The 24,505-nt window shown below is 36.5% G+C and overlaps 2 protein-coding genes across 2 annotated transcripts; both read left to right on the forward strand.

Moving 5' to 3' along the window:
* The first annotated feature begins 931 nt into the window (after positions 1-931).
* ttc21a (tetratricopeptide repeat domain 21A) lies at positions 932-20,678 on the forward strand. Its single transcript, XM_026913916.3, has 29 exons — positions 932-1,056; positions 1,796-1,925; positions 2,410-2,520; positions 4,258-4,424; positions 5,301-5,423; positions 5,553-5,710; positions 5,801-5,885; positions 6,227-6,325; positions 7,654-7,846; positions 8,009-8,097; positions 8,476-8,670; positions 10,000-10,135; positions 10,807-10,964; positions 11,235-11,444; positions 11,569-11,807; positions 12,265-12,337; positions 12,434-12,544; positions 12,684-12,822; positions 13,273-13,373; positions 14,139-14,327; positions 14,431-14,541; positions 15,327-15,408; positions 16,003-16,153; positions 16,597-16,758; positions 18,555-18,756; positions 19,176-19,400; positions 19,609-19,729; positions 19,924-19,991; positions 20,199-20,678. The coding sequence occupies exons 1-29, from the start codon at positions 1,030-1,032 to the stop codon at positions 20,274-20,276; spliced, it is 3,933 nt and encodes a 1,310-aa protein (XP_026769717.3). The 5' UTR covers positions 932-1,029; the 3' UTR covers positions 20,277-20,678.
* A 202-nt stretch (positions 20,679-20,880) lies between these two features.
* On the forward strand, positions 20,881-24,403 carry LOC113526964 (elastase-1). The gene is made up of 8 exons (XM_026914422.3): positions 20,881-21,017; positions 21,194-21,300; positions 21,492-21,598; positions 21,916-22,044; positions 22,893-23,029; positions 23,511-23,656; positions 23,748-23,897; positions 24,337-24,403. The coding sequence occupies exons 1-8, from the start codon at positions 20,945-20,947 to the stop codon at positions 24,346-24,348; spliced, it is 861 nt and encodes a 286-aa protein (XP_026770223.3). The 5' UTR covers positions 20,881-20,944; the 3' UTR covers positions 24,349-24,403.
* Positions 24,404-24,505: the final 102 nt, after the last annotated feature.

Genomic DNA, 24,505 nt, shown 5'->3' on the forward strand with positions numbered 1-24,505 from the left:
GAGCAAAGGCTAGCCTGTCTGGTCTGATCCCACTGAAGAGCAATTTGTAGCACAAATTGCTGAAAAGGTTAATCCTGGCTATGATTAGAAAGGTGTCGGAACACACACTACATCACAGCTTGCTTCGTGTGGGGCTGCGCAGCCACAGACCAGTCAGTGTCCATGCTGACCCCTGTCCACTACCTAAAGCGCCTACAAAGGGCATGTGAGCATCAGAACTGGACCATGGAGCAATGCAAGAAGGTGGCCTGGTCTGATAAGTCACTTATTCTTTTATATCATGTGGACGGCTGGGTGCATGTGCGTTGCTTACCTGGGGAAGAGATGGCACCAGGATGCACTATGGGAAGAAGGCAAGCCAGCGGAAACAGTGTGATGCTTTGGGCAATGTTCTGCTGGGAAACCTTGGGTCCTGGCATTCATGTGGATGTTACTTTGACACATACCACCTACCTAAACATTGCTGCAGACCAAGTGGCCACAGTATTCCCTAATGCCAGTGGCCTCTTTCAGCAGGATAATGTGCCCTGCGACACTGCAAAAATTGTTCAGGAATGGTTTGAGGAACATGACAAAGAGTTCAAGGTGTTGTCTTGGCCTCCAAATTCCCCAGATCTCAATCCGATCGAGCATCTGTGTGATGTGCTGGACAAACAAGTCAGATCCATAGAGGCCCCACCTCACAACTTACAGGATTTAAAGGATCTGCTGCTAACATCTTGCTACCAGATACCACAGCACACCTTCAGAGGTCTTGTGGAGTCCATGCCTCGATGGGTCAGAGCTGTTTTGGCAACACAAGGGCGACCTACACAATATTAGGCAGGTGGTTTTAATGTTATAGCTGATCGGTGTAAATCACAGCGTTTCGGTCAGTGATCGATTAGTCAGCCTGTGCGCTGCAGGTGTTGACTGGTGTTGCCTAGTAACCAAACACGCTGCTGTTCTCCTGCTTCAGTGTTGCTTTCAGGCTCAAATCTTCGGAAACGCATCTGAATAAATAAACTGCACTATAAACCAAAGACAATCATGGCAGAATCAGATCCGACCTGTTTAGTAAGTCGAAGCAGTCATTTTGTTTCTTAGTTATGATCTGAGTGGTTACTGGGATTTTAATTTCATTCATGTATATATATATACATATATATATATATATATATATATATATATATATATATATACAGTACTGTGCAAAAGTCTTAGGCACATGGAAAGAAATGCTGTAGAGTAAAGATGCCTTTAGAAATAATGAAATTAAATGTTTCTACATAAAAAAAAAAATCTATAAAGAGCAGTAAACAGTAATAAAAGAAACAAAGTCAATATTTGGTGTGATGATCCTTCGCTTTAAAAAAAAAATAGTAGTCTCAGGTACAGTGTGTGTGCAGTTTTATAAGGAAATGAGCTGTAAGTGTTACTGAGCATCTTGCAGAAACAGCTACAGTTCTTCTGGAGACTTTGACTGTCACACTTGCTTCTTATGTTTGCAGCAAAACCCAGCAGCCTTCATTATGTTTTTTTTGTCTGAAAAGTGTCTCTTATGTAATCTGCTGCTTTATTTACTGACAAACATTTTTCTGGAACATTTAATTTTGTGCTGGAAAACTAATGTTTGGAATTTAAAATGTTTTTGTACTGAATCAATAATGTAGAAGTCATAAAATAAAAATCTATAACAAAGTTTGCACTAAAAAAAAATACGGTGCCTAAGACTTTTGCACAGTACTGTGTGTGTGTGTATACATACATATATATGTATGTATGTATATGTATATGTAATTTATTTGTACTTCAGGCGTCTCTTATATATCTGCTGAGGGAGCGATTCTACAGACAAGTGATACACACAGCTGTGAACTACCTGAAAGTCTACCCTAACGACCCCGTGCTCCTGTTCTTTAAAGCTTTTGCAGCTCTGAATGAAGGTACTGTAAAAGATCAGGCTGAAAAAGTTAGTTTTATGTTTGACATTTGCAAAAATGCCCATTACATTCTCATATCACATATCACATCCTCAAGCCAAAACAGCTTGGAAATGCATGAATAGGTTTTCTCTGCACAGCACAATGTATATATATATATATATATACACCAAATGTGAAAAGTTGTTAGAAAAATATCCATTTCATGACACAAGGCTCTGTTTGTGGAATTTACATACTAAATGTTTTCAAATTACTATATTTATTTTAACAATATTTATGTAAATATATGTAATATGCTAATTCCATTCCAACTCAATGACCGTTTGACCTAGAGGCCTCAAACTGTAAAACACTCAGAATATTATTCCTTATATATATAGATAGCTTAACCCACCAAAATCATGGCTTTTTACAATACAGTGATAGGGGCTTTAGTGCAATTGTATGTTTAATGTGTTGCCTGTTAACGTGTTGTGTGTTAAAGGACGCTTTCAGGAGGCTGTGAGAGAGCTGAACAGTCTGAGAGACAAGCCTCAGGTCTCCCTGTGCTCAGTGATGGCCCTGCTGTGGGCACACAAGCAAAGAGAGACCACTGGTGAGCAGTCGCACGTCTCCGCTGAGCCAAAAAATCACATTCCAATCTGATTTCTTCTGCACAGTCATGATCCATGAATGCATCATGGTGTGTATTGTTAACTAGGATTTCTCCTCTTATTCCTCATTTCCTGAGCAATCCCTGATCCACTTTTACTGATAAGCCTACCTTCTCTCAGTTCTAATGTAAAAACCCCCATCCCTCCTCCTGCCAGCTCGAACCATCTCTCCCTTCTTAAAGCAAAACACTACAGGTGAATAGAGCTTCTGTAGATTTTTTTTTCACGATATCACGACTAATCTTTCCCAGTTGATTGATATCCTTGTAAGTATTTTTTTTTGTATTTCTAGTTTTAAAAAATACTCATTTAATAAACCCTTTTGTGCAGAGTGTCCACACTTATGAAGAGTATTAGTTTTGTTTTTGTTTTTTTCCCCTCAAAATCATGCAACAGTCCTAAACTGCATATATTTTTTATGTCAAGAATATTACTTTTTCTGTCTAAACTATTTTTGTCATTTAATGCCATCAACATTAAATATATTATATTTATACCTATATATATATTTTATATTAATATTTTATTTTATTATATACATTTTTTAATATACAATTTGATATTCCTACATATGGACCATCTATGTACGTTTTTAAATAAGTAATCTTTAGAATAAGTCCAAATTCATAAGACATGCAGTTTTAAAGACCATCTGTAAAATCTGGATTTATATTTTTAAATAATTTATGCATGAAATAGGTAAATGTACATACGTTTGCATACCTAATGTTGGATTTAGACACTCTGCATAGAACGGCTTTTACAGGACATTCATTCATTCACTCATTCATTCATTCATCTATCTTCAGTAACTGCTTTATCTTTGTCAGGGTATCTGTGAATCTGGAGTCTGTCCCAGCAACACTGGATGGGACGGCAGGACATTGCAGCACACCCAGCACACACACACACCCAGCACACACACACACACAGAAAATAATATTTTTGTCATTTTATGTCCTTAAACATTTTTCTAGACATTAGTGCAGCCTTTGTAAAGTCAGTCACTGTTATATCTCTTCTTTAGATATTTCTTGCACTTTGTCCCAAAACTTCTCTCTTATTCGTAGACCTTCTTGATTTATCTGCAATCCTGGGATAATCTTTCCTCTTCTTTGAACGCCGTATTATTTGGCTCGCTAAAATGCGTTGCTGAAGTTCCACATCATCACTCGACTTCAACCCTTACTTTAGTTTGAAAGATGTAGAAACCCTGCTTCATGCTTATACACACTACTGCACTTCTCTCTTCATTGGTATCTCTGGAAAAAACCCTTGATATGTTTGAGTGTATTGAGAACTCAGCTGTCAGGCTCCTCCACACTATACGTCCGAACCTCAGCCGTCTTTCCCTGTGAAGAACGCTGTAGTGTCACCGTCCCATGATCTCAGTTCAGTACCATGGATCCTGTTTCTGTTCAGTCTCTGGAACCTGTTAGTAGCATCTTTACAAATCATCTCTTTACAAATCTCAAAACGTTTAATTTCTCTCAAAACTTTTACCTTCTTGCTAGCTTTTTTTTAAATTTTTTTTTAGGAAAATATAAAATTAGTGGTGAGTGTTGCCATGCTATAGAAGATGCTATAGAAATAAAACGAATTATTATTATAGATAATTGGATTAGCTTTTTCGGTAGCATTGTAATATAAATTCCCTTATCTCTTGCTGCGTTTGTGAGATGGAGAGGCAGTGTCTGAGCTGGAGTCCTGTTTGAAGAGATCCAAGAGGACAGCTGGAGAAAAGGCTTTGTACTACGTGGCACTGCTCTACTGGATTCTGGGGAGAAATCAGAAAGCCAGAGAGTACATAGACAAGATGCTCAAATTATCCAATGGATCTTCTGAGGTTTGTGTGGTTTAATATAAATGGTGAATGTTAAATCAGAGGCTAAACTGGAAGCTGTGATTCTGTATAGTTTGGAGTATATTATTTTAATTAAATATTTAATTTAAATAGCTCTGGTAGTAGTGCTGATAATTCAAAGTGTAATTCAAAGCACAGGTTTATTATTAATGTGTAATGTGTTCTAATGCATTATCATTGCTGTAGTATTAAAGTTCACAGGAACTTGTATATTGTACATTGGATGATCTTCATAATATAATTATTAATGGATCAAAAAAGATTTATTTCACAAAGACAATCATTTACTTTTATATTATATTGATATGCTGAATGTTTTTTGTAAGGAGATATTTATATAACATTTATGGAAGGAGTCTTCAGTGTCAGAGCTTTGTAATATTCAGTAAGTCTTCTGCCATTGGTACATCTTCAGGGTGGTGGACTTTTTATGCTTTGCCATTTCTCTGTAATGTGACAAGATGCGTATTTTGTCTTATTAAATTAAAAAAAGAGGCTGCTGAGGGAATGACTAGTTACAGCTGCCATAGCATAAGTGATAACAAGGACTAGTTGCTCAGACGTTCCATAACATTAAATGTAATTATAAATGATTGTAAAGCACAGTGTGTCATTCACTAATAAATCAAACGTTACAATCTTTGGCAAATTGCAGTGGTATAAGAGGAATAAAATAGTACGCCGGGATGTACATTGGGGTGGTATGACACCACCCTGCTCTGGATCATTTTCCTACAACAGCATGCTCTGTCATGTTTTATTCATTACTTGATGCAGTTGCCATTAAAATGTTTTGCAATTTATTATGAATATTTTTTTTTAAACTATAAACAAAGACACTAATGTATGTGTTCATAGGGGCTTATTCTTAAGTGCTGGATTGTCCTGACCTCAGAGAATGATGTTGAACGATCTCAGGCCTCTCGATATTTTGACAGTGGAATTTCTGACTCAAAAAATGTGTTTGGATTGATGGCAAAGGTACATCATTTTGAATTTTACATGAATGTTGTAACATGATAAGAATTACTATAACCCTCCCCCCATTGAGACAAGAATATACAAGCAAAGTAACCCTTACCTGGGTTTTAATTGTTGCTCTGCTCATAGATTGAGTTCTTCATGGCAAGACAGAAGGAGTCCTATGCTCTGAATATCATCAATCAGATCATAGCTTCCTATCCTGACTTTATTCCAGCTCTGGTTCTCAAGATGAACATATTTATGTCTCTCTATAACTGGGAACACACAACTGAGGTGGCTGAAAGGTAGGCCTGGTGTGAGTTTGGATTATTTTATTAGATAAAGGCGTGAAGATTTAATGATTTAATCATATTCTTTCTCGATCTGGTTTACAGGATCCTAGAGCTAGATGCACACAACTTAAAAGCACTTCAGATGTTAAGCATAATCTCTGCAGTGACGGACGGTGATATAGAAAAGGTAATTATGTAGGTGTTCATGAACAGTATGTAGCTTTTTGTCATTATTTGGAGCAAAAAAGTGGAGTGGTACACTCTTGGGGAAAAAAAAAAAAAAAATTACAGAATTTGGGCTTAAAGGTACAATGCTTGTCAGTTTTGTACCTTTAGCCAGACTTCTGATACAGAATTGGACCTTAAGTAACACTGGTAGCATATTTATATTGTATCTACTTGTAATAAAGCTATCTATACAGTCATTTTTATAATATTTAAAGCTAAATCATTTGAATTATCCAGTGGCCAGCCTTGGTCCTTCATCAACAACATCAGCATTAGATTTATAATGTTTATGTGCGGCAGGTGAAAAAATATCTTCAGTTACTTCTGAATGCAGTTGAGGTGACAGAGCCCAGCACTCCTAGTCTTCATATGGAGGTCACCGTGCCCATCAGCAGACTGGTGAGACATCTGCTTCATCTATCAAAGGGATTAGAGTATGCATATATACTGCTTTATTAGGGGAGAATATTAAAAATTAAAAGTGATTCATTGAGCAGTGGGATATTTCTTCGTTGTGCTTTTGGCTCTATTCACCAGTAAAACAGGACCCATAGTCAACAGACCTTTGTCCTTCATTCTGTCCTTTATTTCTGTGTAATGTTTTTCTTTTTAATTATTTATTATCATTTTCAAGACACAAGCTATGTCTTAATGCTATTGTACCGCATAGTATGTCTGGATATTTCACTACTGTAAGTATTGTAGCTAAAGTAGCATTCTATTTTGATATATATTGTGTGTAAAATGGATTTAAGACATAACCATGATCAAATGCAAACCCAACCAGTCACACTTTTTCCTCATTAGAACTATGTTTAGAACTGTACTGACAACATAGAGTCATGAAAATAAGCAACTTACTGGTTACCGCTAGCTCTGGTCATAATTAATTAATTAACCAAAGAATAATTGTGTTTTTATCATGTATAGTGATTATTTGCAAATCCTTTGGTGAAATCTGTGACTGAAAGTCATCATACACTGGGTATTTTCCTAGGGTGATGCTTTATCAGGTCTGTAATGCAGCTATTTTCAGTTCTTTTATCTTCTGGCTTGTCTCCAGTAAGTGAAACTAACCTCAATGGTCTGTTATGAACCTTCCACTTCTTGGACAAAAAAAAATACTTTCTAGTTGCTGTAGTGCTCTAGGTGATCATCCTGCTGTAAAATAAGTTCAGAGTAATTTGATTGGATCTAAGAGGCTGCAAATCTTGTATGAATCTTAGTTAGATTTTTTTGTAATAAAGTCATACAGGACAGTGTTATTGTTTTGTATACAACTTTGGTACACTTTGGCTTGTGAACTTTTTAGTTTTTCTCTCCTTTTTTGCTATTCCATTACACTGCTTCATATTAACCTTTATCATTTCTTTTAAAGACTCATTTGGTTGTCTTTGACACGTTGCCTCAGATGGACTTATTCTGATTTATTATTTTTAAGCACAAAGATGACATCATATTCTAATCCCACATTAATGATTAACTGTTGCGCTCCAATTACCTATGACCTGACCTCCTATGCCCTGTGTATACAGAGCTTTTGACTCACACTACATGAACGAGTCTTAATTTTAGGACAGTAAATGTAGAATACCTTCTAGAATTACATTTAGTATCCTGTATTATCTCATTACTGATGATGTTTCTTCAAAAGTGATTTTAAAATGAAAAAAATTAAAAATTAAAAAAAATTAAATAATAAAAATAAAAATTTTCTTTTCCAACAGTGTGGACACAATAAAGATGTTGTGCAGATGCTGATGTCGCTTTTGCAGAGATGTGCGTCCAGAGCCCCAGAGGATTCTGCCATAGCCTCCGAGCTCGGTTACCTTCTCACTCTCCAACACAAGTACAAAGAGGCCCACAAATGGTACACTAAGGCTCTGAATATAGACTCTGACAGTGTGGCTGCTATATCAGGTATTGGAACTAGACTAGACGGTTAATCAACACATTTTTTTGTTTTATAATGCACTCGTGTAATAGCTTCATTGCTTTAAAATGCACCTTATCAGTGGAATTCTCTAGAAGCAGCTTCTTCTTTTTTTCTTTTTTTTTTTTTTTTTTTTTGTACGTGTTTAGGTATGATCAGGTGTGAGCTGATGGATGGGCGATTGGAGAAGGCAGAGGAGCAGCTGGAGTTCTTCCATGCATCACTTGGAGGCTCAGCAGTATGTCTGTCATTCCAACATGGAACCTCTATTACTACCATCTTGTTAAAATGACTCTAAAAGCCATTTTATAATTTTTTAAGCCATTTTTTTAATTTATAATCACACTATCTGGTGTCACCCAGGTGAGGATGGGTTCCGTTTTGAGTCTGGTTTCTCTCAATGTTTCTTCCTCTTGTCACCTCAGGGAGTTTTTCCTTGCCACTGTCACCTCTGGCTTGCTCATTAGGGATAAATTTAATTTTTATATCCGGAATTTCTGTAAATCTGCTTTGTGACAATGTCCCTTGTTAAAAGCGCTATATAAATAAAATAAAATTGAACTGAATTGAATTTTAGAAGCAGTATTTGGTAACCATAGATGTCTTCATCTGGCAGGAAATCATACTTTTGCAAGCCATACTGGCCACAAAGAAAGGAGCAGCTCAGGAGAGTGTGGTGGCCCTGCTGAAGGAGGCCACAGAGCTCCATTTTCAGACTCTTCGAGGGCTACCTTATGGTGTGGACTACCTACAGAGACTCAACCTCAGCTTTCTCCTCCAGGTTGTCAGCATGCATCTTGCCATCAGTCAGGTGCTTCTCTGCCTCTTCTTGCTTTTTTCAAGAATGACAATCCTTTATAGATATTTGTACAGCTTATTGTTTAAAATAAACATGCTAATAATTCACTGTTCTCCCAAGCCAGACCTCTAGTTTTCACCCAAGTATGCTTTTTTAATAAATGCGGCCAAGACCCACATCCAATACTTTGACAGGAACCATATCTCAATCTCTCACAATAATTTTAAAGACAGGATGTTGTGGGATTTGTGTCCAGTTACTGTATTTTCTTCCAAAAACCTGATTGTGTTATGATGTTCAGAAGCTTGATTTCCCACTGGATGTTAGCATATGGAAGTGCGGACAGCTAATCGGATTGTAACCTTCAACATTCTGAAGCTTGTAGCCAGAAAGGTGTACCAAAGATTGTAGCTGCTTTGTGAGTTGTGGGTGGAATATCTGAGTCTGATGGTCATGATGCCAACCAGCAACTTAAATAATGACAACACAGTGAACTCCCTTTCTTAACTCTGTCATCCTGAAATGTGACATCATAGAGACGTTACTTTGAGTTAGTGCACGGACTTAAAATAGTGTAAAAGTAAAAGGGAAATACTAGAGTGAATGGTTTAAATGTGGTAGCCTGGTGGATGGTCCAGCAGCAAAATGGTCCCCCCGAGGAAACAGTGTGAATATATTCTGTTCCAGGAGCGAGAGCTGGGGGAAGCCACAGGTTTGCAGCCACAGGGGGGACAATTGAGAGATTTTTTTGAGTATGGAGGTTTATTATTTTTTTTCTTTTGCAATTTAATTTAATTAGATATTGGTTGAGTGCCTTTTGTATTTTATTTGAATATACTGGTTAACATCGAATGTTAAGTTCAGGACAATATTTGTGTCTTGTGATTTTGTATTTGTGTATTCCCCCTATGTGTTTCTATGGTGTTGCTGCCATAGGATTAATGTTGTGTGCTTTATCTAGCCTAGGTAACTGTGAGAGTTGGATGTGCCCTAGAGCTTCTGGTGCTGATTAGGCCTCTGATCTACTGTTGGAGTCAAGAGCAGAGCAAATTCATACTTGAAGCCATTGCTCAGTAATTTTTGTGTGCAACTTAAACTTCTTTTTGTATTTTTTCTTCAAAATTCATTATAATTGATGGTAGATTTTCCCCCGTTCTTTCACTGCTGTCATTTGGGAAATAATATTGACTTAATAAACCTAGGATTGGTTGCACCCTCACTTTGTCCCTGGATTATGGCCAGCCCTCTTCCAGTGGGTTTTGCCCTTCGGGCCACCATTCTGTCACACTGAGGCTTGGTATTCCTTGCTCTTTGAAGTCAAACACTTTTTGATGTCTATAGGATATGCCGCATGATGCTGGTCAACCCTATCCCTTTGGACTGAAGCACGCCTGTATGATACTAGAAGCTGTAATTAAAGCTGCTCCCCGTGTGTTATCCAGCTGCTATTACATGGCACATGTCAAATTCCTTACAGGTATGTGATCATTAAAATACAGTGCTATCTGCTATCTAGTTACAGTGCTTGACTATATAGCGGCTAAAGCTGTGTAAATCTCTTGTTCTAATACGTTATTGTTTCTATAGTAGCCACGTACACAGGGACGTGTATATATGGCAGACATGGCACAATCTAAGACTAATAACAGTCCGATGGAAGCAGTCTCAGGGTTAAGCACTTTGTAACACTAAGATTTGTGCCACAGGAAAATCTTCAGGACAGAGGACTTTGTGCTTTCTGGTTTCCCTATAAAATGACAAGTTGCATTTTTCTGTGTTATTAACATCAAGAGAGAGAAAAATAGATGCTGATGAGGGAGCAAATGTTTATACCTGCTGTAACATAAAATAAAACAGGAACTAACTTGTGTTATGAATGTTCAACAACATTAGCTGAATGTGCAAAAGTATGATGTGTTCTTGAATAAATTGTTTTACAAAAAAAATTACAATTTGTAATAGTTGGCTAATTGCTGTCAGGGAAGAGGAGTAAAACATTTAAGGACTTGCTGATATAGGAAAATGATCAGCAATCGATCTATCACACCAACATGCCAGGGATTATTTTCCAATAACAGCATTTTCTGTCATAGTTTCTTCCTTAAATATAAATGGAATCTTTTGAATACCTCAGCCTTTTATTTGAAGGTGATCAGGCAGCTGCTCAGCACTTTCTGAACATCTGTATGGAGAAAGATCCCTCCATGCCTGAGATCCACTTACTGCAGGCCAAACTTCACCTTCATGCAGGAGATTACAGCAAGTGTCTTAGCAGTTTGGAGTCTGGAGTCAGCTATAACTTTGAAGTGAGTCAGAGGGATCACTTTTTTCTGAACTATTTGTCAATACCATCTTTCCATTTTAATGAGTTTTACTTAACGTACTATACTGTAACATCAGGTAACTTTGGAATATGGTGCATAGATATAATATCTTACCAGAATTAATTACACCATATTAGAATAATTGTATCTGTTTACATTGTGTCTGAGCCTACTGGACCCATAATCATTTTTTATCCCGGACAACAATTAAAACTCAGACAATATTGTATGTATGTATGTCTGTGTTTTCAGTTAAGACAGAAGCCACAGTATAATTTAATCAAGGCCAGAGCTCTGAAGAGAGCTGGGCAGCTGTCTGAGGCCATCCAGTGTCTCCACATGATGATAAGCATGCCGGGGGTCAAGAGGATCATTAAAGGACAAGAAAACTTGATCTCCCGCAGTGAGCGAGTTTCTCTGTTTCTGGAGCTAGCAGATGCCCTGCGGCTAAATGGAGAGCAGGTATAAACTTTAATGTGAAGCATTTTTAGTGTGGGTTTGCTTTGGAAGTGATCTTTATATACACTGTACATGGTACAATGCATGTACAAAATATATATATAATATATATATATATATTTTTTAGCATGAGGCTACGAAAGTCATACAGGATGCAATTTGGCAGTTTAAGGACACCCCTGAAGAAGTGAGGGTTATGGTGGCTAATGTAGACCTGGCCTTAGCTAAAGATAATATTGACGCAGCTCTAAATGCACTGGGAAATATAATGCCGGGTCAGTCCATCTACATACATGCCAAGGAGAAGATGGCCTGCATTTACCTTGAAAGATTGAGAAACAGGAGTCTCTACATAGCATGCTACAGGTGATTGTACACTTTTTCAAAGATTTATAATAACCTTAAATACATTGTACCTGGTTATAGAACTATTTAAGGTAATGTAAATGGTTGGATAGCAGTCTGCAGTACAGATTGGGTTGAGTAACTGAGTCTGCACTGACTGTACATACTGTATAAAAAAATTAGCATTTACATGTATTAATTTTGGAGAGAGTTTTATCCAAAGTGCTTATATGTGAGGCAGAATCCAATGCATGAATATTGCTGAGCAGTTGAGGCCTTACCACTCACAACCATCTGCTCACTAATCTGGAATCAATTCTTAATCTATTCTTAACTGTTGAACCACTGCCCATATAAAGCTATCACTGTCCTATAAACAGCATGGTCATGGCCATGAACATATGATAGTTGTTCTAATTCCTGCTCTTCATTACTGAACATTTCCAATAAAACTAAAGAAGATTTATAAATCTTTCAGAGAAATCTGCGAACAGCTACCAGGACCTCACTCTAATGTGTTGCTTGGTGATGCCTTTATGAAGATACAAGAGGTACGTGTGGATTTTTATATGCAGATATTTTCCTGTAATCATCATTCTTATTGCCATGACAAAGTCAAACACAAAAAAACATTTGTTATCTCATAGCCAGAAAAAGCTATCGAGGTCTATCAAGAAGCAGTAAAAATGGCACCCAATGATGCAACACTTGCCAAGAAAATAGGTCAAGCCCTGGTGAGGATACACCAGTATGAAAAGGCAAGTGACCTTGGTTTTTTTTTTTTTTTTTTTTTTCCTATTATTATTTTTTGTGTGAATGCAGTTTGTCTCTGAATTTTATGCACTGAATGATCAACTCCTTTCTCATATGTGACATGATTTGACTTCTATCCTTCAGGCTGTTAACTACTATGAAACTGCCCTCAATACCAGCATAAAGGAATCTGTGTGTTTAGAGCTGGCTGAGCTTCTGCTTAAGCTCAAGCACTATGAAAGGGCTGAGAAAATCATACAAAAGGCCTTGGATCATGAAGACAGTAATTCCTTTTTATAGATTCTATATATTGTTCAGTGTGTTACTTTGGATATTTTGAAATAGATGTCCTATTTACCTATTCTTGTGCTGGTCAGGACAATATTCTTTTTTTAATTTTAACATTATTTAGTAAAAATAATTTTCGATATACTGTATCTGTATATTGCTGATACAATATATAAAATATACATACATACAGTATACTGTATGTGTGTGTGTGTGTATGTATGTGTAATATATATACTGTAAGGGCTCTTTGTTTATCCCTCTGGGCGAACCCTTTTTTTTCTGTATGATGTATTAGTGGTACTACATTATTACTGCTACTTAGAAATACTGTAGAAATACAGAGATACTAATAGACTGCCTTTATAGCTAACATTTAGCATTCTCTCAGATGAGTGTTAAAAAACAAAAAAAAAACACCATTATATATTTCTTCTTTACTCAGGCACTGATTTGACCACCATGATGAATGATGTAAAATTTTCAAGAATGCTTGTGAAAATTCTGCAGGCCAGAAATGAACCATGTCTGGAGAAGATACAACAGGTCAATGAATATTTATCTTGTTTATTTAAAGGTACAGAATATACATTATATGGCCAAAAGTATGTGGACACTTGACCATCACACCCGTATGTGGTTCTTCCGCCCAAACTGTTGCCACAAAATTTGATGTACATAATTGTCTAAAATGTATTTGTATGACACAGCATTAAGATTTCCCTTCACTGGAACTAAGGTCCCACACAAAGTGAGGTCCGTGAAGTCATGGTTTGGTGTGAAAGAACTCGAGTGCCCCGAGCCATGAACTCAACCCAGCTGAGCACCTTTAGGATGAATTAGAACCCCTGAATGGACAAACCTCCACAGCCACGCTCCAAAATCTAGTCGAAAGCTGTCCCTAAGGAATGGAGGTTATTATAACAGCAATCTGGAATGGGATGTTCAACAAGCACATATGAGTGTGATGCTCAGGTGCCCGCATACTTTTGGCCATATAGTGTATTTACATTCTGAGTACGGAGCATATTACTCACACTTTGGGTCCCTTACTGCCACAACAGCAGAATAACAAGTGAAGTGGACAGTACATTATCATCTATCATTATGTATTCATCTATAACCATTACTGTTAAGTGATAATGTTGTTGCTTTTGTAATATTTTATCAGATCTTTATGAAGAATATAATTTATGGTTTAAATGATACCTTTTATCCATTCACTCTTTATGTACTCTAATTTGAGACCCTATGATTGTGCACCTATTTTACGAACTCTTATTTTCCTTGCATGTTTCTCCTTGTTGTCAGATCTCTGATGTCCAGCAGAAGATTATGAGACGTTTGCCGTTTGAGCAGCCTGAGACCAAAGATGAGCAGAGGAAAGTGGCAGCAGCTATTTGTTGTGAACAGGCCCGAGAGTATCGCAGGAAATCTGATCTAGAGAGCGCGAAGCAGTGCTATTCAGATGCTCTGAGCTACACTCCAGACAACATAGAGGTCATGTAGTGTTCACCTCAATGCCCTCAAGTTTCAAAGATAGGAAGGTCAAGGAACTAACAGACAATAATTGATAATAAATATTTGTTTTTCTTTTCTGCAGATTCATTTACAGGTTGCTCAGTTGTACTATGAACACCACCAACTGGATTATTGTGAAGACCATTGTCTTAAGATATTGAAGCTCAATGAAAATCATACTAGCACCACTATGGTACTGTCTATATTTGTATGTACATGTGTAGTTTAGAGTCTGTTTTTCAAGCCTTAGACGAAATTGCATGATCAGTGTGGTTAAATATTGTGGCAAAAATCCATATTTATTTTAGGACTAGTTAATATATCTGTGGTGGCCTGAGCAAACCCTTCTCATAGTTAAATTTTGACATTTTCTATATTTAGTTCTGAAAACTTTAGACTCTGATGAACTGAAACCTCAACCACAAGTTCTAGCATTTTAAAGGTTTACTTCTAGAAGTGAAAAGGGAGAAATTGCATTTAAAGATTTAATTCCAAATGCAGTGCAGGACCATCACAGACATTATGACAGTCAGTATCTTATTACAAATTGATGTTTTTAGGCAAATGTCCATTTTGTTCAAGCACATATCTATCCAACAACTTGAACAAAGCCAGACGTTCACTGTGAGATGAAACTAGCAAGGTTTTAGACATCTTTAGGTAGACTCACTGATGTTACCACTGTGTTTGTTAAACTGGCTCCTTTTACTCTTGCCGTGGACATTTGCAGAATATCCAAGGCAAGAGTAAAAAGTAAACAAAACGGTTACGGGTCAATTTGGTGAAATATATTTATAGTTTATTAAAGTTGAGTTGGCAAAGGCAACCTATTATATATATATATTTTTTTAATTCAGTTCCAGTGACATCTAATGTTTATTTTTTCATACCAACACCACACATATGTTTGACACTTATTGTTTTTCCACCAGTTCCAGTAGCTTAATGTCTGTTTCTGCACATTTAACATGCCTTTAGCTGTTAGCTGATGTGCTGTTCCAGAGAAACCAAAAAGAAGAAGCCCTCAACCTATACACAGATATCCTATACAAACATCCAGGTAATGATTTTGGAAACAATTATGTGGGAAACTAACATACACTGTATGGCTAAAGGTTTGTGATCACCTGACCATCACACCCCTATGTCTCTCCCCCAAACTGTTACCACAAAGTTGGCAGTAAACAACTGTATCGTATGTCTTTGTATGCTGTAGCGTTAAAGTTTTCCTTCACTGACACTAAAGGATTGAACCCAAACCTGTTCCAGCATGACGATGCTCCTGTGCACAAAGCGAGGTCTATGTAGACATGTTTTGCAAAGGGTGGATTGGAAGAACTCGAGTGGCCTGCACAGAGTCCTGACCTTAACCCCACTGAAGACCTTTAGGATGAACTGGAACTCTGACTGCACCCCAGACCTCCTTGCCTGACATCACTGCCTGACCTCACTAATGCTGTTGTGGCTTAATGGACAAATCCCCACAGCCATGCTCCAAAATCTAGTGGAAAGCCTTCCCAGAAGACTAAATCTGGAATGGGATGTTCAGAAAAACAAATATGGCTGTGATGGTCGGGTCTACAATTTTTTGGCCATATAGTGTAACATAAAATTTCATACAACTTTATGACAATGTTGCTTGTGTTTGGAACAGACAACTTCCATGCACTGGTCAAATTTCTCCACATGCTACGCTGGATGGGGAGACTGGATGAAGTGCTGTCGTTCTTTGAGAAATGTGAAGCCTACTCTCCAAATGCAGTTACAGAACCAGGTTACAACTACTGCAAAGGCCTCTACTACTGGTCAGTATCACGCAGCCCTCACTGTGAGACCTTCTCTTTTAAAGTAACAAGAATGAAAACAGTCAGTCTCAAAACACATGACCCTGGTCATCAGCATTGTTAGAGTTTCATTTAAGTTGCCCCAACCAGTTTTTTTTTTAGTATTTATCCAGGTCTGTGGCTAACCACCAAGTCTGTTGTTTGTGCTGGAAGCATGTGTTTGCAATGAAAGTAATGAAAGAGCAACTGCGTTGTTTTGTGAAGTTTCTTGGTCACATAATAAAGACATAATAAGAATGAACTTATAGTAAACAGATAAAACATGCTGTTATCTAACAAAGAAAAACATCTAAATGTTGATAATGCCATTGTACAACTGAGAATGATACTATGACATTATTTTCATTGGACATTTAGCTCAGCTAAGCAGGCAGTGTATTTGAAGCATTGTCTGTCTGTATTAGGCATGCGTACCGTGTACGGGAAGCAATGATGCACCTGAACCAGGCCAGGAGGGATGCAGAGTGGGGAGAAGATGCACTCGAGCTGATGGTGCACATCTGTCTTAACCCAGATAAGCAGACATTTGGAGGAGAGGCGTTCGAGAGCTCAGAGGAGGGCTCAAGGTACAGAGCTGCTTCAGTAGAACTGCACTGCAAAGGCCCATTAAGTGACTCTATGAAGTTTATTGCTCAGAACATGCACTGAGCCCTTTTTTTTTTTTTTTTTTACTATTACTATTTAATTTTTTCATCAGGGGTCCAAGCAACAAAGGTGCTGGAAGGTCCTGGAGCCTGGATCCAAGCACCTGCTGGAACCCTATTGTAATTGTTAGGATTTTCTTCTTCTTCTTCTAGTTCTTCTTCTTCTAGTTCTTTTTCTTCTAATTCTTCTTGATCTTCTTAATGTTTTTCTGCCTTAAAACATATTGTGCAGAGTGAACTGCAAGAGACATGAAATTTGGTCAGTAGTTACTTGATGCTATAGCACAGTGGAATGTTTTTACGCAAAGAGCTGTATTTCATGATTGGTCATATGGATTTGAACCAAACTTGAAATACATGATCAGTGCAAGGTTCTGATGACCTCTACAAAAATTGAGGTATTGTCACTGATAGGTGGTGGAGTTTAAGTCCAAATAGCTGTTTCTCAGGAACCTATGGATGCAAAACTTGATCTAAAATCTCTTTATTGTTCTATGTAATTTGGCAAAGACTGGCCACTATTTCCAAGAGTGCTTGGACATCGCAGATTGCTGCTTGCGGCTATATTTTGCATTGTATTCATTAGTTAAGTTTTATCACCATTTAGTTTAGTTTAGTTTGTGCACCAGGTAACAAGAACATTTTTCTGCAAAAAAAACATCTTGCAAAACAAGGTGTATCCTGCAACAAGATAACAATCCATAATTCAAGGCCAAATTAATAGAAAATTAGTTTGAGAAGAAGTTTTTCCAGACCTCATCTGAGGGAGAAGTGTGTGTGAGATCTAATAGAGTTTGAGTAGATGTGTCAAGAAGAAAGTGCAGGGGATGGCCTACTAGCCAACATTACAACTGAGAGGATCTAAAGCTCATCAGAGGATACAAAGGTAGTTGGTTGGAGGTAGTTTTAAAGGCAAAGATTAGGCATAAATGATTTTAGAGAATATATCACTGTTGATATTTTGGCGTACACTATTTGGCCATTTTTGCTGAAGGAACATCAGTGAAACGAAATACACTACATGTCCTGCTTGTATAAATTCAATTTTCATTTGTCTCAAATGAAAAGTGGAAAATGTTTTCAAATGTCTTTTTCATTTTTCTTCTAATTGTATTCAATGCTCTATTCTAAGTTGTTTTGATGTGATACATGTACAATGCCAGTCAAAATTTAATCACTATTATTGCTACAGACCAAACAAAATGATACAGAATTAAATAAATAACCTATGTAATCCTTGTGGATAATCTTAATACTACTCTAAATGAGTGCTTTATTAAAGGCAGGTATTCTTGGAGGGTAAACCTGATAAGTGTTTAGATAAAGGACTCATAGACAATGCTAGGTGTAACTGTAAAACATAAATATCTGGTGTGTCTAATTAGAGTGATAAAGGTTTTGGCCTTTTTCCATTAGATTAAATCTAGTATAATAATGAAGTTATTTCTAACATTTCTTGGTTCAGTCAACATTTAATAATAAATGTTTCTTGTTTTTTTAGATTTTCAAATTTAAGATGAAATTCAAATTTTAATAATTTAAGAAATTATTTAAGATGAGGTCATTTAAACATAAATGATAAAATAGTGGTTGTTTCAGAAGTATTTACCAGCAATTTACATATGATGTAATACTGGAACATAATGGTGAAACTGTACCATAATCAAACTTGAAGTTTGCCTCAATTTTTCATAATTAAACTCTTTTTAATTTCCCAGCTCCAGTGTGCCACTTGTCCTTGATGATGAAAAGTTAATGGGAATGAACATAGCCCAGAATCTGCTGAGAGACTTCCAGCCCCGCACCAGAGCCAGCCAGGACAAGGCCACAATCCTTTACAACCTCTGTCTGATCTACAGCAAGGAGCCGAAACAAATGGAGAGTGTTGTGCATGTCCTGTCTGACATGATGGAAAAGAAGGTAAACCGAGGTTTTTAGGAAACTTGCATTTTTTTTTCTTGGAAGAATTACATCTGTTTGATGACATGCATACATAAACATAAGAGTAAAAACATACTAATCCCTACTCCTAATTCTAATGTAATATTATCCCAGAAATGCATTATAACGTGATCAAAAAGCATTATATTACTGCTAATAAGGAACACTGTTAGTATTATTTATGCAGATATTAATTATACACTGAGTGCTGCTTCTGTGAGAAGAAAAGCATTTGGTAGCATCTAACAGACCAACAATTTGCAGCCTACTCTGCATACATTTCTTTATACATTTTATTTGTTGACTTACTGACAATTAAACACAACATAAAGTACAGCAAAAGTACAGTCTGCTGAAATGTGAATGTGGAAGCTTGTCACTTTTCTCCATGGCTGTAGGTGATGTTGGAGAGCTCATTGCTTGTAGTAGCTCAGGCACTGCTGCTGCTCAAACAGACTCCCAAAGCGAGAAACTTCCTAAAGAGGATCAGTAAGATGCAATGGACCCCTGGCATTGCTGAGGACTTTGAGAAAAGCTGCCTGCTCCTCGCTGACATGTACATCAAAACAGGAAAATATGTGAATGCTGACAAGCTTCTGGATGATTGTATTCGACACAATAAGGTACGAAACTGTCACATTGAAAATTGTTAGCCTTAGCAGTAAAATTTCATTTAGGAAAGCTTCAGTGTTTGTTTCTTAGGTGGAACTCCGTGTCCTGTTTTTATCAGGTCTTATAGATTTATATCAATACCATAATTGTGGTGATATATAATTTCCTATATAAAATAACTTTTTTATATACGCTGTGTTTTGCATTGGAATTATTCAGTCATGCAGCAAGGCATATGAGTACAAAGGCTTCATAATGGAGAATGATCAGAGGTATAAAGATGCTGCTGAGCAATATGAACTGGCCTGGAAATACAGCTACTGCATAGACCCTGCAATCGGTAGGGATTTTATCTGAGCACAAAGCTTTCTCCGTTGTTGATTAAGCAAATCTTTCTTTATATCATTGCCAAGACTATTGTTATTATGTGATTATAGTTTTATTATATACTACTGCTTTATTTGTTTCAGTTTAGACAGATTTATCTGCCTATACTAATCACATCTCTAACAGCTAATTCTACTCTCACCACAGGATACAGACTTGCTTTCAATTATCTGAAGTACAAGAATTACACACAGGCCATTGATGTCTGTCATCAGGTTTGTATAAATAAAATAAAAGCCTCAGAATTTTATGGTACCGTTGTAGGGGAGAAATGTGCAGGCTCTGCCTTAACACCTGGAACAAAAGCAGTTCAGCTTTTAAGCTCCATGGTTTCCCACTGCGTCATTAATGAAATCCGTTTGTAGATTAAATTATTATAAGATGTTTTATGAGAATGTAAAAGCTGTGTTTTGTTTTCTCAGGTTCTGCTGGAGCATCCTGATTATCCTCAGATCCAAACTGAAATTCTACACCGGGCCCAGCTCTCTCTGAGACCCTAAGCACAAAGAGACATTTCATCAACCTAAAGACATTCACAATTTTTTTTTATCAAACATTTCACTGATTTAATAGCAAAGTAGACTAGATAAAATGTGCTTGGCTTGTACCATATTTTCTCTTTCCTATAGATATAAATAAATATATAATAGATGTACAGCTTGAATTTTATATACATATTTTAGATACTGACGTAAAAATTCGTATACAGTAAGTAAGTATACAGAAACTTATATACTGCTTACATTATCAGTGTGATGTCTTTAAAAGTGTTCTAATGAATGGATACTGGAGTGTGCAAAAACATATTTAAATGTTTGATTGTACCTGTAAATGTTTCTAAAAGTTTCTAATCAGTCTATTTATTTCTCATTTCTGTTGCCAGCCCACTTTCTGCATGAACTGTTTTGCATTAATAATAATGATAAAGCATCTGTGCTTAAAATAAATAAATAAAATAATAAATGGTATGAATCTTGGCCCACCTGCTCTGTTTCACAGCCTTGAGTCTGCGTGTTTTTCCAGTAAAAGCAATGAAAGATACCACTATCTTTCTGTATGGGACTTTTATTTGACTTTTTTTTTTTTTTTTTATCACAATCTTCACACATTCCAATGTAAATAAACCCTGCCTGTGTCAGACACCTGAACTCCCACCAGATGTATAAATATGAGGTCATTCTTAATAGAAAACCATTTTCAGTCCAGCATGATGCACCTTGCGGTTCTCTTGACTTGTATTGGTAACACATATACACCTTTTACTTTTTTCATGCTTTCCATACAGAAAAAAAAATGTAGTTGCTTTATCTGTCTAGTGATGTTAATGCACATGCAATTCTTTAATGATTTTCATTTGGTTCTGCTTTATTATTTCAACCTTCTGCTTAATATCTCTAAATGAATTTGTGGTTTGCAGGCCTCGTCTCTGCCACTGCTCTACCTGAGCAGGCAGTGGATAATGACGGACAAAGTGGGAAGGTTGTAGGTGGTTCCAATGCTCAACCAAATAAATGGAAATGGCAGGTAATCACAAACTAGAAATGGCAAAACTAACCAACTATGATATTCATATTTTTAGATTTTCCTAATACCCATTAGTCATAGTTATATGTCTCTCCAGAGTCCAAAAGCAAGAGTGTTATAACAAGCTGATGATATTGTTGAATATTGTAATATTATTGTTATACCCTGTTTTGGCTCTGTGTATTTTGCAGATATCTCTGCAGTTTGATTCCTGGAACTCAGGTGACTTTGGTCACATTTGCGGAGGCACCCTTATTAGTGCAGATTGCGTAATGACTGCAGCCCACTGCATCCTCGAGTGAGGCCTTTTCTCTCTTCCGTAGAATACTTCCAAATTCTGTGTGTGTTTCTAGTCTAAAAAATGTAGTGTGTAAATACTCATACAACATAGCACTATAAAATTATTATGGACATAGCACAGAAATAAAATTTTTTCAAATTGAATTTAACATGACATTGGCATTTCTATAATCAATTCTGTGTATTTCTAGTCTTAAAAATGTAATTTGCATCTTTTATATGTAAATACTCATACAATATAGCACTGTTAAATTATTATGGAACATATAAGCACAAAAATAAGTTTATCTCTTTCTCTCTCTCTCTCGCTCTCAGCTTGGACGTCAAGAAATACCGTGTGGTTTTGGGGGAATATAACCTCAGTAAGATTGAAGGCCGTGAGCAGACACGTAGTGTGATATGGATTAAAATTCATCCTGGCTGGACTAACGATCTTGCAAACGGGTGCAACTTTAAAGTTTTTATATTTTTATTAATCTCTTATATGCTGTATAAACTATACCACAGTGTTAAATTCTCAAATCTGATTAGTCAAAAGTTATTGATTAATTTTCTATAACAGCACCTCTGACAGAAGTTCTAGCTATAATTCAAATGATTTGTATTGGTTTATATTACTGTGCTTGTTCTTATACATAATTATTTCCCTAGTAAGAACTCATTCACAGGGACTTGTATGGCAGCCGCTCTTCATATTCCAAGTCTAATAATCAATGTATTAAAAAAAAGTCGTTATTTAATCAATAAAAATGTATACTTATTGATATGAAGAAGTTTTCTGTTAGAAGACATTTATGTAATGTGTATGGAAGGAGTCTGGGTTGTCGGTACTTTGTAAAAAGTCTTCAGCAGTTTTTCATTTTGCACTTTCTCTGTAATATGACAAACTGCATTTTTTGTCTTATTACTTCAAGAGAGAAAAAAGAGAGGCTGGTGAAGAAATTAATATTTATAGCTGATATAACAAAAGTGATAATAGGAACTAACTTACATTGTTCCACATAATGTATAAATGGTTAAAAAGCATAAAGTGTCGTTCATTAATAAATATAAATTCTAATTCAAAAACTAGAACATTTAATCACTGTGGTATAAGAATGATAAAACTCTTCAGGACATGCTGTTATAGGAAAATAATCCACTTCATGGTGGTAAAGGCCTGATGTGAAGCATCGCACCACCTTGTTGTGAATTATTTTACTATAACTGCACACTGTGTCATATTTTATACCTTACTTATGAAACATACTTACTGCATGTTATGTGCTTACACCATATTTTATTCCCATCAGAAATGATCTTGCCTTGATGAAGTTGGACTCTCTGGCCTATGACAATGGTTATGTAGCCATTGCAGATCTGCCTTATCCTGGTCAAGTTTTGCCCAATGGCTTTCCTTGCTATATTACAGGATGGGGCCTTCTGGCTAGTGAGTATGAAAAGGTTTTTCACAATAACATGCAACAATTTTGCTTAATCAGATTTTGTTTTCTAAGCTGAAATCCATGTTCCTGATGCTTCTGCTCCACATGACTGCACTTTAGACCGATTAACTTGGTTTTAGCTAACACTAATTGAAACTTTTGTAATAAATAAAAAAGTTTGCAAATGTTGTTACTTAAAGTATGTCTCTTTTGTTTGTGAAATATATTAACATCTTTTATTTGTACTTTTATTATTACAATTTTAACTTGAATTTAACATGACACTGATATTTCTACTGCTTCTACATGGATTATGGTACCCTCAGGTAATTTAAATCAAAGAGGAGTTTGTTGGACCAAACCATCTTCAATGTGTCCAATTTTGCAATCTACATCTAAGTATGAGTAGAAATAATATTCTGTAAATTAAAGAATGTTGATTTGTAATACCTGACTAGCTCTTGTTTCACATTACTCTGTTCTCAGCTGGTAGTTATATGCCAGACATCCTGCAGGAGGCGCCCATTGGTATTGTGGATTTCTCTGTGTGCTCCAGTCCTACATGGTGGAGCACTGTGGTCAAGAAAACCATGGTGTGCGCTGGAGGAGACGGTTTGACCTCTGGGTGCCAGGTACAGATATTTTCCCAGCCTTGACAATACTGTTTCATTATAGTTGTAATGAACTTCTGTCCTGATCCTGTGGGCCATTTGAACATTTCAGGGTGACTCTGGTGGACCTCTGAGCTGCTTCGTTGATGGCTATTGGACGGTTCATGGTGTAGTCAGCTTTGGCTCTTCTGTAAACTGCAACCTGTACACCAAACCAACAGTCTTCACTCGCGTGTCTGCCTTCAGTGAATGGCTGTATAATGTAGGTTTTCTCTTTTTTTTGTTGCTGATAGAAGTGTGAAACCTTAAAGGTCTTGTTTTTAAGGAACTTTCAAAAAGTAATTCAAAAAGATTAGAAATTGCATGGCTGGCATCATGCTCAAACTTTATGCTACAATTAGATATACTCAGATTAAAGTCCTGAATGAAAACTGCTGGTCAGACTGACAAACAACAACAGCAACAACAACAACAACAACAACAACAACAAAAGTACTTAGTCCAAACACAATAAACCTTACAATTTGTGTAAAGACAGATTTTATTACTAGAATCACTGTACTGTTATGGCATGTTCTGATTGGGGCTTTAAAATCTTGTTGATGCCAAAATTATACACAGTTAACAATAGTGATTTCTTTTACTGTGGAGCACTGATGTGTACTTCCCTTTACTTACATGTCTTCTTATTTCTTTCACAGGAAAGCGCGTAAACAACATGTTTTGTGGCTGTTGAATAAAAGACCAAGCAATCTGTAGAAATGTTAACGGTTGTGTGATGTTTTTTTTTTTTTTTTTTTTACATTTGTCTGCTTGTTGTTTAAAATAATAACACAACCACCATACAATAAATGGTAATATAAATATAAA

This window comes from Pangasianodon hypophthalmus, chromosome 1, assembly GCF_027358585.1.
Source record: "Pangasianodon hypophthalmus isolate fPanHyp1 chromosome 1, fPanHyp1.pri, whole genome shotgun sequence".
Lineage (NCBI taxonomy): Eukaryota > Metazoa > Chordata > Actinopteri > Siluriformes > Pangasiidae > Pangasianodon > Pangasianodon hypophthalmus.

What these genes read in the sequence shown, in the direction of transcription:
- ttc21a (XM_026913916.3), top strand. Translation starts at nt 1,030, where the DNA reads ATGGCAGAATCAGATCCGACCTGTTTA. An exon ending in CCTTTATGAAGATACAAGAG is followed by an intron (nt 12,338 to 12,433) that starts GTACGTGTGGAT and finishes GTTATCTCATAG; the next exon opens with CCAGAAAAAGCTATCGAGGT. An exon ending in GGATACACCAGTATGAAAAG is followed by an intron (nt 12,545 to 12,683) that starts GCAAGTGACCTT and finishes TCTATCCTTCAG; the next exon opens with GCTGTTAACTACTATGAAAC.
- LOC113526964 (XM_026914422.3), top strand. Translation starts at nt 20,945, where the DNA reads ATGAGGTCATTCTTAATAGAAAACCATTTTCAGTCCAGCATGATGCAC. An exon ending in CAAATAAATGGAAATGGCAG is followed by an intron (nt 21,301 to 21,491) that starts GTAATCACAAAC and finishes TGTATTTTGCAG; the next exon opens with ATATCTCTGCAGTTTGATTC. An exon ending in GCAGCCCACTGCATCCTCGA is followed by an intron (nt 21,599 to 21,915) that starts GTGAGGCCTTTT and finishes TCTCGCTCTCAG; the next exon opens with CTTGGACGTCAAGAAATACC.